The 16,464-nt window shown below is 43.9% G+C and overlaps 1 protein-coding gene across 2 annotated transcripts in view; it reads right to left on the reverse strand.

Moving 5' to 3' along the window:
* Window positions 1-1,162: 1,162 nt before the first annotated feature.
* Window positions 1,163-16,464, reverse strand: part of MRTFB (myocardin related transcription factor B) — a 173,618-nt gene continuing 158,316 nt past the window's right edge. For both annotated transcript variants that reach the window (XM_069486905.1, XM_069486906.1), the window contains 4 exons: window positions 15,357-15,518; window positions 14,900-15,037; window positions 10,205-10,265; window positions 1,163-6,813 (listed from right to left, as the gene is read on the reverse strand). In XM_069486905.1, the coding sequence (XP_069343006.1) occupies window positions 6,278-6,813; window positions 10,205-10,265; window positions 14,900-15,037; window positions 15,357-15,518 (897 nt within the window). In that variant the 3' untranslated portion in view covers window positions 1,163-6,277. The remainder of the gene's footprint in view (window positions 6,814-10,204; window positions 10,266-14,899; window positions 15,038-15,356; window positions 15,519-16,464) is intronic.

Genomic DNA, 16,464 nt, shown 5'->3' on the forward strand with positions numbered 1-16,464 from the left:
ATTTATCTTTTATACTTCTCTGGCCCATCTTTTTTCCCTCTCAAAACTCATTAAAAAATAAAAATGTTACAGAAAAAAAAATTTTTCTCCAATTACATGTGACCTTGCCCAAGGGGTTTTCTCCCGTGACGCTGTCCCTAGAGCTCCCTGTGGCGACCTGGGCTCGCTCCTCTCAACTCCTGGGGCATATCTTTTGCTCCCTGTGGCTTCATTTTTCTCTCACACAAGTATTAAGGTCTGTTTTCTCCTTGAGGGCAGGATTTTTCTGGTGACATACGACACGTTACTAAGGTTTAGCCCTTTCGAAGCATCATCTCTGAACTGGCCTGTTGAGCCCGCTCTCCTGCCCTGTTGGTGTCGCAGGTGGTGGATGCTCTGCTGTATTTAGGAAATCGATTCTCTTTCTTCCTCCCCTTTCTGCGGTTCATGCTCTGCCCGTTTTCTTAATCAAATATTGATATAAAAGTTGTCAATCAGGTTTACTCATTATCATTTTATTTCTTCAAAGCAAGGAGGGAGACAAATACACTGTTCTCCTCAAAGCTATTTTAACCATCAGCTCTTGGGTTGAAGTTAGTATCATTTTACTAAAAGAGCACTGAATTCTAAAGACCATTTGGTCTATAAAAACACCTCATGTCCATGGTTTTTCAAACTTGGCTAAACTGAAGGATTATCTGAGTGTTTCAGGAATTTTGTTGGTGGTGCATTGATGACTATCAAGCTGAGTCAGTTCTCCCTGTGCACGTGCTTGGGTGTATCAGTCCACCCACTGCAGACTACTTACTATCTAATGTTCATTCAGTGTTTCCTTAGGATTGTGGAGGAAAGAACATGACTTCGGTGTACATTTTGACATGTTCAAGTTCAGCTGGTACATGTGAGTTTCTGTTTTGGATTTCATGGTCCTGGACCGGGGCAGGCTCGCCCACTTCCCGTATGCTCTATAAACCCACCTTGACGAGTTCATGTGCTTTGCCTGGTGGCTTTGTGCTGTGAGTTGTGTTCTAAAGGAGGTGTCTCCTCCCCAGTCCGCCCCCATTCCGTAGGTCAGCAATGGCTTGACCGACCCACAGGGTGTGGTCTCTCCTCTTCATAGCAAGAATCATAGTACATCAAAACGTTTTTATTTGAGACACAAAAATGCAAAATTGCTGAGATATCAAACATTTCCCGATCAGCTACGATACTGCCACTATGTACAAAAGATCTGATGATAAATGTGCACACATATAAAAATACAGTATGCATTACCTATGTACAGTACATGTGCAAAATGTATGGCATTCAAACATGATATGGAATTGATTTCAGGGGTGCAAACAGCAAATACAAAGGCATCATGGTTTTTCTTTTAAAAAACAACATAAAGGCAATACATGAATGGACCCCCGATTGCCATAATTTCTTGTTTATTAAACGAGTGCTTCAACAAGCAGGGCTCTGTAGATTGGTATTTTTCTCCTTTTTTCCATAAAGTGAGATGCTAAGACATAATGTGACAATGAAAATAAAGAAGAGAAACACCTATCACGTTGCATTTCTATTGCAAGCAAGAAAAGAAAAAAGGAAAAAACTTTGTATTACTACTGACTATGTATTATTCTTAAACCAACAAAACAACTCTATACTATTTTACATGAAAACAATAGAGAAATATCTACATCTCTGTGAAAATTATAACCTTAAATGGATAATACCTTTTTGGGACTGATTTTTGAGATCTCATTAGTCTCAAATTTTAAATAAAAAGTGCCTCCTTTTGGCAAATACTTGGCAATGCCTTTGGTTCCTTTAAAGCAAGTTTGCTTTACTATTGGTTACTTGAGGTCAAGTACTTTTGGTAGATACTAAACCCTTTCCTAAATGCTCCTCCTTCCTACCAAATGAGCAAGATTCCTTACAGCATGATGTAGAGAGGTAATTGTTACGAGTTTCGGTGATTCTATAAACTTTGTTAAAGCTTTGTCTTAGTAGTTGGCATGAAGCTCTGTTAAACACTACAGCTGTGTTAATATCTCCAAGAACATGTTTTGTTTGATTCCAGACAGCACCTTGAAGATCTGAGATTGCCATCTCGTCGTCACAGAATCGTGACGTTTTCCGATGATGATTCACAGAGCAGTGTGTTTGTGTGGAGGGTGAGAGCTCTTCTGTAAACATGTGCAGCTTTTTGAATTACAGGCTTTCCATGAAAGATTTCAGGTAGAAACTTTTGCAATGACGTGTTTCCTCAGATACCGTAAGAAAGGGTGAATGAGGAAAAAGGATGGACCTGCTTATTGCCATGCAGACGGAATTACTTTACAAATAAAAACGTAGCCCAGAAAGATTGTTGAATGAACAAAGTATTGAAGGTTCGAACCAGGAAACAAAATTACATCTTATTTTCCAGTTTTGATTGAAATTACTTAAAAAGATTAGCTGAAATGCAGTTAGGATGCTCTCCAAGTATACATTCATGCACTCGTAAGCTATATTCCTTGATGAACCTGACCTTCCAGTTACTGGCCTTTGTTAATTTTGGGCTAACTTTGTGGCTTTCGGGGCAGTGGGACAATGTGTATGGGTGTTCTCTGTCGCCAGTAGTCAAAACGTTCATTTTTTGCAGTACTGGCTGGTGAAAGATGAGGAGTTATTTGTGAATTTGGTTAAAGTGACCTGTGTTGCTCTGCTGGGAGACAATGAACAGCTATTCTCTTTAAATTTCTCGGAAAAGTCCCCAGCCAGGTGCTGGTCTGACGCTGGCCACCATGTGGGCCCACGGAAACAGCCCTACAGTGTGGGCTTCTCCCAAATATTTTCAACCCTGCCAAAGTGATTTTCCACTTCTCTGAAGCCAGGTCCACTGGAGGACAGTGAAGGGACTGTCCCATCATTTGTGGGGACAGATGTTTTGGCTGGTTTCAGCCTGGGAATTCTGAAAGGACTCTGAAGAAAGATATGCTGCCTGGAATGATCTGGGGTTGGGGTAGAGGAAGCCTGAGTCAGCTTTGGTGACAAAACGGGTCAGGTGCTCCTGAGACATCCCTCAGCGTCCGTGGACTGTGCAGTGCAGGGGCGCTATCTTATTACCAAGACTTTGCCTTCGCCGCTGTTCCTAAACAGCACTTACAAGCCCCAAAGTGTCGGTTACATGGATCACAGAACCATGCAGTTTTTAAAAAGGAAATTTAAATAAGATCTCTTTAGTATTACAAAAATATTCCTATGCAACAAACACAAATAGTATCTAACCAAGAAGTTCCATGAATTCAGAATACATCTATGTACGAGTATGTGGCAAGTATATACAGTAGATTGCACATGTCAGGAAAAACACTAGAACGTGAACCACTAACACTTCCTAAAAGGTTTCTTAGTAGATGCTTTGCTGAAATGTACAAGATGCCCACATACCTCTGGCCTTCCAAAGACTTTAAAGAAGCTTTGGCATAGCTCTTTTTATCCATCCCACCAGTAAGATGATCCGATATCTATATACAATAGAAAGGTAAGGTGGATATCACTGTGTTTCAAGAATACGCAGGGAAGAAAGACTGGGGGTTAGTTATTTTCTTGGCAATATGATACACAACAGTACCGCTGCTAAACTACACACATGCATACTGCAAATTCAATGGGCTGTTTCGACCTGTGCTTTAATGGCTGTGAAACTCACCTTAAACAGCAACGACCTTCCTCACTCCACACCCACCCTCCCCCACTGCACTTCCCACCACGGGCACCGAGTTAGGTCAGAGGGGCCCTGCTTACAGAGCGTTGTCTTTGGTCATGTCACGTGTGTGTCCGTTCTAACCTGGGCTACGCCGTGGAGACGCTGGAGGGCAGCGCTCGTGTCACAGGTGCCTGGCTGGCTCCGCGAGCCAGGACAGGAGGGCCAGGTGGAATGGTACAAGTGGGACGGCTTGTGGAGCTAAGAGCTAGAGACACTTCGCCTTTTTAAAAATGAAGTTCTGGTACAGGAGGATTTGAACACGTATGTGAAGTGGGCACGAGAGCAGGCTGCGGACCGCCCCTGCGCACTGCACGGTGTATGTTTGGAGAGCAGCCTTCCTGTGGCATGGTTCAAACCCTATTTTTTAAAAGCAATTAAGGGACCCCAGGGCTAGAAAACCATCTATGTACACAACTGAGGGCTATGGAAATACAAAGTTACTCAACAAGAGTTAACACCACTGGGTGTGTGGGTGCCCCCGACGTCCCCTGGCCGTCCGGTGCTGATGCTGATTTCATACGCCTTTCAAATCTGAACCATGAAGGTGCTCAGAGCCCAGGTACGGCCCGATAAGCCCCAGACCAGAACCCTCAGCAGGAAACCCAGGGCCAAGCCCTCCCATAAGAAAAGCACCTTCCCTAGGAAATAGCCCGGCCCCGGGGACAGGCCCCTCTCGAGGGAGCTGACATGAGGACCGCATCACTTCTAGTGTGGTGAACTCTCGCTGCGCTTGGTCGGGTGGCGGCGTTCTGGTTAAGAGTTGCTGTATCCACGCGTTGGTTTACCAGCTGCTGAACACAAACTACTGACCGCAGACTGCACCGAGCGCGGTGGCCGTCGGCGCTGCCAGTGCCTTGGAGCCGGGAGGTGCCAATCAGCAGGGGGCTCCGCGGTGCTAATGCCGGAAAAGCTGACTTTTCTTACATGTGGTAAAATTTATTTAAAAAAAAATCTAAAATAAGATCAGTTCTTAGGCAAAACACAAACCCAGAAATGTTTCACAAATTCTTTCCAAAAGACTGGGTCGGGCTGCCTCCTGCATGTCGCGATGGAACACGCACCCATCGGTGACCAGGGGAGGGACCTGGCCCCAGGGCTGACAAGGGTGAGCTGGAGCACACTGTTGGTGTCTAACAGAAACCTCCACACTCTTGGTAGATTTCAGTTTTTTGTTCAGTTATTTACATTTTGTCATATACCTAAATGACTAGCATGAAATAATCCTGTGATAGTTGGCATTTTAGAAAATTCTTAAGAAACTACTTAACAAATATGTAATAACTTGTTTTTCTATATTAAAAAAAAACCTAATAAAACCTCCAGTTTTTCAATCTTAGGCTTGACAATACAGTGAGAGCTCAGGTAGGACGTCCAGTTACGAGCCTGTAAAACGATAACCAGAGATTAGCGGCAGAAGACAGACACCGGAGCTGGGACCTGGCGGCCACCACACACACGGCACAGTCCGACCTGTACGTCTCGTGGGAATGTCCCAGGCAGATGACAGACCTTTCTTACCTTCCGTTCTTCTAACTCACCAGCTCAGAAAGACATTTCATGCTAAAGCCTTTTCTTGGTTCTTTGAGATGGGTCTGGTTACCTGAAAGTTAGTCAGCAATTCTTTAAATACAGAAATAAACGTGGCTCAAGTATTCTAGAAATATTCGCGTCATTAAAAAAAGTAGGACCATTGGATACCCATTTCCTTACCCCAACGTAGGCTGTACAAATCACTGTCAGCGTACATACAAGTGCTTAATATATACATTAAAATCAATCCAATCAACCCAGAGGGTTGCGAGTTTTCAGTGTTATCAATACACCTGGATTTTTACAGTGAATTGTTTATGACAGTATTTTGTAGACGTTATCTGGTTATGGTGAAAGATTTTCCATTTCAATTTCAATTTGGAGATATAAAGTTAAGATTCCAAAAATCACAAAATAAGCTGCAACACACAAAAATTACATAGGTTTCTGAATGGAAGCAAAAGTCCCCAGCTGGAAGCTGTCACCAAACCGGCCGGTGCTGTCCCATGCCTTTGACCCCTGCTGTGTCTTGGCCTGTCTGAGGCCATCTCTAGGAAGTACTAAGTGCAGTGACCTCTCACCTCCCTCTCATCAGCCTTATTTTTGAGTGGAGCTGTCTGCCTCCTATTTAGGGCCTTAAAGTGACCACAGAGGTTTCAATGTAGTTGATTACCAGATAATGCCAGTGTCATTTTCCTGCGCACATTACTTTTCTTTGTTTTTATCTAAAGGTACCTTTCATTCTTTACTGAAGTCTGGAGAAATAGGTGAGTCTTCTTTGTCGAGTGTGTTTTTCAGAAGGCCCTATGCTAGATTCAATTGTAGAAATTCACTGTAGAATTTCATTGCTGAATGCGACGAAATGTTTTCGAACTTGGGTTCCAGGCTATGACCTTCTATCCATTCTTTCTGTGACAACATTCTTTAATTGCAACAATGCAACTATGGATCTATCGCTAAAGACTGACCTTATAGAATCTTCTTCATGGTCTTACACCTCGTGAACTCTGAGACAAGAAATCTGTGACGTTAGTCCCATGGCAAAGGTAGGTCCTGTGGGTCTAGGAAGTCAGCGGAGAACATACTTGGTGCGCTGGCGCTGAGAGGAGTGAGTCCTGAAGATGTGTTGGGCATGGTGATGTCTAACCACTCCATGTTGTCCAGGTTTGAGTCTGAGAGGTCCAGAGACAGACAGGGGGTCCCCGCGGCAAACTGGGTCTCGGCAGTCTCCATGGGGGAGTGAGAGTGGTCCAGCACGCTCGAGTGGCTCAGCAGATCGTTCTGGAGGTCCTCAATCAGCGAGAAGGGCTCTCTGTCTTCACTGCTGCTCGGTAGTGGAGCGATCTCATTGGCCGAAGGTAAAGTGCCATCCAGGAAAGCTTCTAGTTGGTTCTCTAAGCTGGCAGATAAGCTGCTCATAGGTTCTAAGGATATAGGTGGTGCCATTTGGACTTGGGGTGGTGGCCGGGACACCACTGTGTTGACTGGCATTGTGGTGATGCTGGCTGTTACTGGTCTCATTTTGGAAATGGGAGAAGGCTCTTCTTTTATAGGGAGGGATATCTCTGTGCAAAATGATTGAAGTAATTAGTAACTTAAGATTTACTACTATTTTAAAATTTTTATTAATTATTAGGACAGTTACTTTGTTTGTGATTCCTTCTACACACGTCCATCTTAAAGGTAGGAAGAGAATGCTACTGGCCAGGTACAATCCTTGATAACCTTTAGGATGATGGATTATTTTAGTTAAGTAGATAAGCAAATAAGTTTATTACATTCTGATATCCTTTCAATTATTTTTCATTAAGACTAAGCACCAAAAGCAGTTATATCCTAGTAGATAAGAATCAATGACTTTAGTTTATTTTATCTTTGGGTCCTTATTCTCAGTCATTTAGAGCTTTAAGATAGGGCTCATATCTTATCCCACACCATGAATCTGCTACAATAGCAGTGTGAATGTCAAAATGTATATCCTGAGTTTGTGCAGAGACAGGAAGTATATTCTTAGTATTATGAAAAATCTAATTATATTCTTTATTATAAGTGGACTGTGTGCCCAATGTGGCCATATACCTTCTGTATAAAGTTGTGCAAAGATACAATGCCATCTTATTTCATTCTGTATTAAAGCTATCACACGGCTCCTTTGACCTTTTTCTTTTAGATGAGGTGGATGACCTGCTTATTTTCCTCTTTTTTGTCTTGTTTTCTGGATTTGGTAAAAGTGTTAATAAGCACTAATTAGGTGTTATTCCTTGCCAGATACAGAAACAGCAAATTAGTGGACCATCTGTTATAGATACCAGTGTTTACTTAACTACATATTTGAATAAAGTATCTTTTTTACTTTTATGAGGATATGATTGATCTCATTTATATGCAGATATGCTAGGGAAAATAGATTTAATTAACAATAGCACTTAAAGCTCAATGATTAAAATGCATAAGTAGGTGAGAGAGAGAACTTATGACTTGATTCTTATAAATAAATTGTCAACTGTATGCAAATGTGTTTTTGGATGGTTTATGTTACTTTTAGTTATCTGTAGTCTTCTCTAGAATTGTTTCCAAAGCTTTTTTTTTTTTTTTTTTTGAGACAGAGTCTCACTCTGTTGCCCAGGCTAGAGTGAGTGCCGTGGCGTCAGCCTAGCTCACAGCAACCTCAAACTCCTGTGCTCAAGCGATCCTCCTGTCTCAGCCTCCCGAGTAGCTGGGACTACAGGCATGCACCACCATGCCCGGGTAATTTTTTCTATATATATTTTTAGCTGTCCATATCATTTCTTTCTATTTTTAGTAGAGATGGGGTCTCGCTCTTGCTCAGGCTGGTCTCGAACTCCTGAGCTCAAACGATCCGCCCACGTCGGCCTCCCAGAGTGCTAGGATTACAGGCGTGAGCCACCGCACCCGGCCTCCAAAGCTTTTAAGTGCAATTTAAGTATGTAGTCTTATAACCAACTATTTCAATCTTGGTTCTCATTATTACTGGTATTGGTACACAGTAAGATGAAATGATACACTTACTAGATACTTTGTTATAGCACAAGTCATCCCTTTTAGAAAATAAAATTGTTTGATAACTTTGTCACTTTTAATTTTCAAGTTGAGGCTGTAAAAATTATCTTTACTGATTGTTTAAAAAGTCCAGCCTGGGCACTGTAGCAAGACCTCATCTCTACACAAAAAATAAAAAAAACATTAGCCGAGTGTGGTGGTGCGCGCCCATAGTTTCAGCACGGGAGGTTGAAGCAAGAGGATCGCTTGAGCCCAGGAGTTCGAGGTTGCAGTGACCTACGATCATGCCACTGCACTCCAGCCTGGGCAACAAAGCAAGACCTTGTCTCAAAAAAAGAAGTGTTTTTATCTTTACCAGGCTTGGCCAAAACATTTTTTTTTTTTTTTAAATCTTAAAATCCGCATAGAATGTCTGTTTTTAAAACGTCTGTAGTTCTGTAGATATAACATGAGCTTAAATTATTTAGAAGGCCAATATAGTTCTTAGCAAAAAATACTATTTGTACATGGAGAAGTATAGTCAAATATCTAGAATTCTCTATGTCAGACATTATGAACAAAATACCAACCTCAATATATCAAATAGTACCTGCTGTGAATGGAGAAATTTTGATCACTATTTAAAAATTCAAATAGAACTCCTTTCATTGGGGTAAATTAAGAATACTTGAAAATTTTCCTAAGTAGTATTTGAATTTTTTTAAAACACTGATTTTATATTTATTTCTAAAGGTATGTAAGCTGAGGCAGAGATATTCAAGATGATATATTATAAATTAAAGATTTCATATTATATGTAGACAGTGCTTTAGCATTGCCTTTACTTTGTATTTTTTTTGAGACAGAGTCTTGCTCTGTTGCCCAGGCTAGAGTGCAGTTGGCGTCAGCTTAGCTCACAGCAACCTCAAACTCCTGGGCTCAAGCAATCCTCCTGCCTCAGCCTCCCGAGTAACTGGGACTACAGGCATGTGCCACCATGCCTGGCTAATTTTTTTTTTATATATGTATTTTTAGTTGTCCAGATAATTTCTTTCTATTTTTAGTAGAGATGGGGTCTCACTCTTGCTCAGGCTGGTCTCGAACTCCTGACCTTGAGTGATCCTCCCACCTCGGCCTCCCAGAGTGCTAGGATTACAGGCTTGAGCCACCATGCCCAGCCAGCCAATGCCTTTAAATTTTAATAAAGGCCTGGCGCTGTGGCTCACACCTGTAATCCTAGCACTGTGGGTGGTGGATTGTTTGAGCTTGGGAGTTCAAGACCAGCCTGAGCAAGAGCAAGACCCTCGTCTCTACTAAAAATAGAAAGAAATTATCTGGACAACTAAAAATATATATAGAAAAAAAAAATTAGCGGGGCATGGTGGCACATGCCTGTAGTCCCAGCTACTCAGGAGGCTGAGGCAGGATTGCTTGAGCCTAGGAGTCTGAGGTTGCTGTGAGCTAGGCTGACGCCACGGCACTCTAGCCTGGGCAACAGAGTGAGACTCTGCCTCACAAAAAAAAAAAAAAAAAAAAAAAGTCACTGGAGTCCAAGCTAAGTAACTTGGTTGTCATAAAATTTATGCAGGATTGGAATGTTTTCATCCATTACAATGACTGATACGCATGGGACAAGTTTTAAAGTTTTTCAACATGGAATTGAAATCTAGTTATACTTTACTATTTGGAGATGGTCCTTTTCAGCAGGCATCTCTCTATGGCTAAATTGAACATTACTGTTTTAAGCTGAATTCAATGGCTTTTCCTCCAACTTTACTTTCATAGTAAGTTGTTTTAATGGCCCAAATTTAACAGATTTTAAAACAGTAAATTCAGTTAGAATTAAAAGAACATGTTTCTCAGTCTCTGAAGATAAGATATGAGCTCTAGAGAGGAACTTTCACATACTTGTGTTGGGATGACTTCCTGCGGGGGTCTGACGGGGCCCCGACTTACCTCCGCTCTTAATGAGGATATCGAAGAGGTCGTCCATCTGCTGACTGTGTGCGCTGGAGATCTACAATCAAGGAGAGTACAAATTAGCTTGCTTTTACACCAACCTGGAATATTATACAATTGGGAGCATGGAGGGACTTTCTGGAACATGCAGTTCTAATTTATCATTTGATAATTCTGAAAACAGAGGTCACCTGAGAAGTGAAGCCACTTACCCCAGGTGTGTTACCGCTGGTTAGGTGACAGAGCAAGAGTGGGGCTGTACCCAGCTCAGCTGACTTCCACAGTGCCCTTATATTCTATTAGTGAATTGCATTTTGAGAGGCCTCTAATACTTTTAAGTGTCTTTATTCATTTGCGTTTAGAAATTGTATGTATGAAGATGATCACGCTATACTTTTCAGCTTCACTGAGATTTATCTGACATAGAGTGAGCTGCACTTTGTAAAGTATACAGTTTGATATGTTTTGAGGTATGTACACACCCAGGAAACCACCAACAAAATCAAGATAATGAACATATGTGTCACCCTTGAAGTTTCCTCGTGCCCTTCTGTAATGCTTTCCTCATCCCCAGGCAACCTGCTGCTCTGCTTTCATTCACTATGGATTAGTTTTATATAAATGGATTCATACAGTGTATATTTTTTTGGGAGGAGGGTGGCTTCTTTCACTCAAGGTAATTATATTGAGATTTATCCATGTTGTAGTGTATACCTTAGGAACAGTTCATTCCTTTTTATCGCTGAGTACTATTCCATTGTAAGGAAATCTGAGTTTGTTTATTCATTCACTTTTTTTTTTTTTTTTTTTTTAAAGAGACAGGGTTTTGCTCTGTCACCCAGGCTGGAGTGCAGCAGCACAATCATAGCTCACTGTCACTTCAAACTGCTATGTTCAAGTGAGCCTCCTGCCTTAGCCAAGCATGGTGGCACACACCTGTGTAGTCCCAGCAACTCGGGAGGCTAATTTTTTTTTTTTTTTGAGGCAGGGTCTCATTTTGTCACTCAGGCTGGAGTGGAGTACAGTGGCATGATCATAGCTCACTGCAGTCTCAAACTCCTGGGGGGCTCAAGCAATCCTTCTGCCTTAGCCTCCAAGTAGCTGGGACTACCATGCCACCATGCCCAGCTAGTTTTTTTTTCCTCCTCCCCTCCCCCATAGAGATGGGGTCTTGTTATGTTGCCCAGGCTGGTCTCAAATTCTGGCCTCAAGCTATTCTCCTACCTTGGCCTCCCAAAGTGCTGGAATTACAGGTACGGGCCACCACGCTGGCCCTTCATTTACTTGTTGATGGACATTTGGGTTTCTAGTTTTTGGCTATTAGAAAAAAAGTTGCCATGAATATTTGTGTACAAGTATTTATATAGATATGTTTTCTTTTCTCTTGGGTAAGTACCTATGAGTGGAATGACTGGATCTCAGAGTAGTCATATGTTTAACTTTTGAAGTAACAGCAAATTGTTTTCCAAAGTGACTGCACCATTTTACATTCCCACCAGCAGTACACAGTATGAGATTTCTAGTTGTTTTTCATTCTCACCAACACTTCATATTGTCAGTCTTTTTAATTTTAGATATTCTATTGGGTATGCAGTAGTATTGCATTGTGGTTTTAATTTGCATTGCCTTAGTGACTAATGATGTTGAGCATCTTTTTGTGTACTTATTTGCCATCTCTTTATCTTCTCTGGGGGAAATGTCTGTTCAAATCTTTTCACTACTGCAGATTTTTTATGCTTACTATTTGCATGGTGTAACTTTCCCCAACCTTTTACTTTCAACCTGTGTCTTTGTATTTGAAATATGCCTCTTGTAGATGCATGCATTAGTTATCTTTTGTTGTATTGCAAGTTACTCTAAAATATAGTGGCTTAAAATTTGTGATGTCCCAGATTCTGTGGGTCAGGAGTTTAGGAATGGTTTTGATGGGTGGCTCTGGCTTAGGGTCTTTCATGAAGTTACAGTCAAGATGCTGGCTGGAGAATGCCCCTGTAAAGGTGGCTCATTCGCACGACTGGCAAGGTGGTGCTGGCAGTTGATGGCAGGCCTCAGTTCCCCTCACGTGAGCCTCTCCAGACGGCTGCTGGGGCGTCCACCTGGCATGACAGCTGGTTCTCCCGGGCGAGCAAACCAAGGGAGAGCAGGGCCGAAGGGGCGTACCTTCTATGCCCCAGTCTCTGAAGTCACACACCGTCCTGTCTGCCAATTCTGTTCATTAGAAGTGAGTCATTGAGCCCAACCCAGGGAGGATTGTCAAAGAATGTGCAGATGTATCTTAAAACTGCACACTGCATATAGTTGAGCCTGGCTTTTTTTTTTTTTTTTTAAATCATTTCTGACAATTTCTGCATTTTAATTGTTTATTTCACTAGTATGTATTGTAATTACCGACACGGTTAAATTTGGGTTTACCATTTTATTATTTTCTGCTCATCCCCCCCTTTTTTTGGTTAACCCGTTCTTTCTTGCCCTTAAAAAAATGGGCTATTTTTGTATTCTAACAATTTTTCTTGTTTTTTTAAAAAAACCTACTTTGCTGTATTTTTTTAGTTCTTACTGTAGATATGCAATACACATCCTTCACTTTTCATAGGCTAATTCAACTTAATGTACCACTGCATAAAATCCCCACAGAGATGTGGGCGGACAGAATTTGGGGATTCCTGCTCTGGCTCTTTTCCTTTGGTTGCTCTCAACTCAGTCTTTGGTTTCCTAAGCCATAAAGATGATGTTTTTTCCACCCGTATCCCTGCCACTTAGCTCGACCCCAGCGCCAGAGTAGCAGAAAGAGGGAACTCATCCATATAACCCCTCCTTTGAGTGTGGAGCCCCCAGCAGAATGTGACTGTTTCTGTTTGCTCTTCAGTGACCTCACGTAGTTGCCTTTGTATTATAACCAAGATTTACAGCTGTTATCTGTGGGAAGATGGAGCCGGTAGGGCCTACTTAGCCACTAGTGGAATCGGAAGTCTGAGTAAATATACTAAAAAACCTCAGAATTCCTGGGGTTGGTGCTCAATGGCATATGATGAGGTACTGCAAATAGCTACTTATTTGAATACCAAAAACCAATATAAAACCTGGCTCCCTCGGTCTATAAACATGAACCTGCAGACATTAAATACCAGGGATTCCAATCAGCTATCTTAGGTTAAAGTGGAAGATTTCTCTTTGTTGTTGTTGTCACCTAAATTGAGTAAGCGTATTAACCTTCACACGAGAACCAGGCTTGGAAGGATGAGTGCTACCTTTTGATTTTCTTAAGAACTGCAGTTAAGCTCTTGGCAATTCACGCCACCTCTCTTTCCCGGTGAAGAGAATAGATGTCACTTCTGAATGGACCCTGGGGGAGGACAGTTCAGTCCAGTACCCTTTGTTTCAGTTCCTACTGCAAATGTTTAAACCTATTTCTGAAATTTGGCTTTTCCCTCACAGATGAGGGCCCTTGCTGAGTCTGGAGCTAAAGGAACATGTTACAGCTGGAAAAGTTACCTTCCTTCGGCACTAAGTGTATACAAAGAAGCGTGTATTACTCGGAGAGGGCGTCCCCCGTGGGCCCTGAGGGTGCCAGGCTGCGCGCTGCCCCTGGCGCTGAGCAGCTCTGTAGATGCTCACGTGGGCACCGCGGCAGGACTGTGCGTGCTCCCCGTCGGGGGACCTGCTGCTTGCTGGGCAAAGTGCTGAGCCCTCGGCCTCGTGTTCCCTAAGTGTGGCGTGAGCCGCTGCTCGCGCAGCCCCAGTAAGTCCCGTGGGATGCAGAGCAGGGGACTGGCACAATGTGCCGACGCTCCTGCTGTCTGCTGTGCAGGACAAGCGGTCCTGCTCCGATGTGTTCCGTGCTGTTGTCTGCCTCCAGCACCTGTGGAGTGGCAGCGGGGCCACTCCTTGCATCCTCCATGAGGCTGGGGTTCATCCTTGAACATAAGTTCAGTTTTAAGCTTTGACAACTTCTAGAGAGGCAGGGATGTTACGAAGAGTGTTCAGGGTACTGACTGGGCACCCCCCATGGGCCATATGCTTTTACAAGTGGGAACCCTACCTTTTCTCATCCCTTGGTACACCTGTGGCTACTCCTCCTTTATCAGAGACACGGAGGACTCGGAGGAGAGCTAAGTGCCTTACTTGAGGTGACATGGTCACCAGGTGGGCATACGTGTGGTGAAGCCAGGAGAACCTCGGGTCTATTACTGACCAAGTGCCTTTGCTCAGCAGACTGGCCAGGTCGCTTGCAGGGGCTGCCTGCTGGGGGAGGAGGGTGCTAAGGCCCAGAGAGAGATGAAGCGGGACACGGGGATTTAGGTGCTGGGCAGCCTCGAGTGTCGGCCAGGCGGAACAGTGTCAGTCTGCTGGCCTGACAACTGGTGGCTTTAGAAAAGAGGGACCTGTATGAAATACGTCCCCTGGTCACAATCACATCTATCCCTAACATGACTGATCCCCTTGTCTCAAAGGAAAAGTTAAAAGACAAACCCTGAATTTCTGAATAAGTGGTAGCTGGAGGTTACACTGCTGCTGGAGGTTGTCTGGGATTCTTCATAATGAATGAAATTGTGATTGTAAATAACCAGGTAAAGCACCAGGCTCCTAGCCATAATTTTTATGTTCTCATTGAGGCAAGTGAGTCTTAGACAAGGGATTTGAGGACGGCACATCAGATCTAGCCCTTAGAAGCCACGACCACCGTGCTCTTACCTCTGGAAGGGCGGCCTGTGCACTGCGCGTCTGCTTGATGGCCTCCTCGTAGCGGGGAGGGTCTTTTGTCTTGGTGACTGGGCTGCCGAACAGAGAGTGCTGGACGACAAACTGTTGAGGCGGAGGGGGCGAACTCGGCTGTATCAAACGAAGGAGGGGCGCACGTTAGCTGTTGGCAAGAAGCTTCCTCCTGCCCTGGCCAGACCCGGCTCTGCCAAAGCACGGAGCTCATGAGCAGACGCTTCCAAGCACCCGTGAGGCCGACAGCACTGTGGGCCGCCCCCGACGGGGGGGATCATCCTCACTGTGACAACAGCCAAGCTCCTCCCCAACAAGCCCCCACCACTGTATTTTCCACCATTTCATTCGTTAGTATTGGTGCCCGAAGCTGTGGGCTTTGGAATGAGTTTATACCCCAGTAAGCACTTTCACTGCTACGCGGTTGTCACAGGTTTACCTTGCTGGGAGTGTTCGGGCCGTTCTGCAGGGACGGAAGTGGGGCATTTCTGGGTGGAAGGACGCTGTTGGGGGTCTTGTTAATAAAGGGCTGCTGGACCGCGGGAGCAGCTTGTCTCTGATACGGAAGGACCGTATTTGATGATGCCGAGTTTGTGAAAACCTGTAAGGAATAAATATTTCTCCATCAGTTTGTTCTTCCGCTCTTCCTGACAAAGTAAAGAAAACTACGTTTTGTTTTTTTTTTTTTTGAGACAGAGTCTCACTCTGTTGCCCAGGCTAGAGTGCGTGCCGTGGCGTCAGCCTAGCTCACAGCAACCTCAAACTCCTGAGCTCAAGGGATCCTCCTGTCTCAGCCTCCCGAGTAGCTGGGACTACAGGCATGCACCACCATGCCCGGCTAATTTTTTCTATATATATTTTTAGCTGTCCATATAATTTCTTTCTATTTTTTTTTTAGTAGAGATGGGGTCTCGCTCTTGCTAAGGCTGGGAAAACCACGTTTTAGAGCAGGGGTGGGCAAACTTTCTCTGTAAAGGGCCACAGGAGTTTTCGGTTTGGTGGTGACCACTCACCTGTGTCGCCACAGCACGACAGCAGCCCTGGGCAGTATGTAAATACGCAGGTGTGGCCGTGTGCCACTACCGTTGTATCTACAGATCAGGCCTAGGTTGCATCTGGCCCACACGCCATGGTCGGCCTCCCCCATTTTCGAGCACACGTGGTCCCTTTACTCAGTAACTTGCCTCTGAGGGCAGTGCAAACAGCGCTTTGTGGGAACACAGTGTTTGCCTGTATATTTGTCCTCTTAAATGACAGCTGAATGTCTCACACTCCTCACTAGGGTGACCTCATCTCTCTCGCACCTTTACTGGTCACGGTTAAGCCAGCAATCTCACCTCCACTTCCAGCCTGGCTCCCGAGTGCCAAAGCCATGTTTATGTCGTCTTCCTGGACATCTCAAATTGAATACGGTCCAAACTGAACTTTGCCCTTTCCTCCCCCTGCCCCTAGCCGCTGAGGGGAAGTAGTTCTTGGTTCTGCATTTGTGTTTATACTTCGGTAAATGGCACCATCAGTCACCTCCGTGTTCTCCTCTCAGTACACAC

This window comes from Eulemur rufifrons, chromosome 14, assembly GCF_041146395.1.
Source record: "Eulemur rufifrons isolate Redbay chromosome 14, OSU_ERuf_1, whole genome shotgun sequence".
Lineage (NCBI taxonomy): Eukaryota > Metazoa > Chordata > Mammalia > Primates > Lemuridae > Eulemur > Eulemur rufifrons.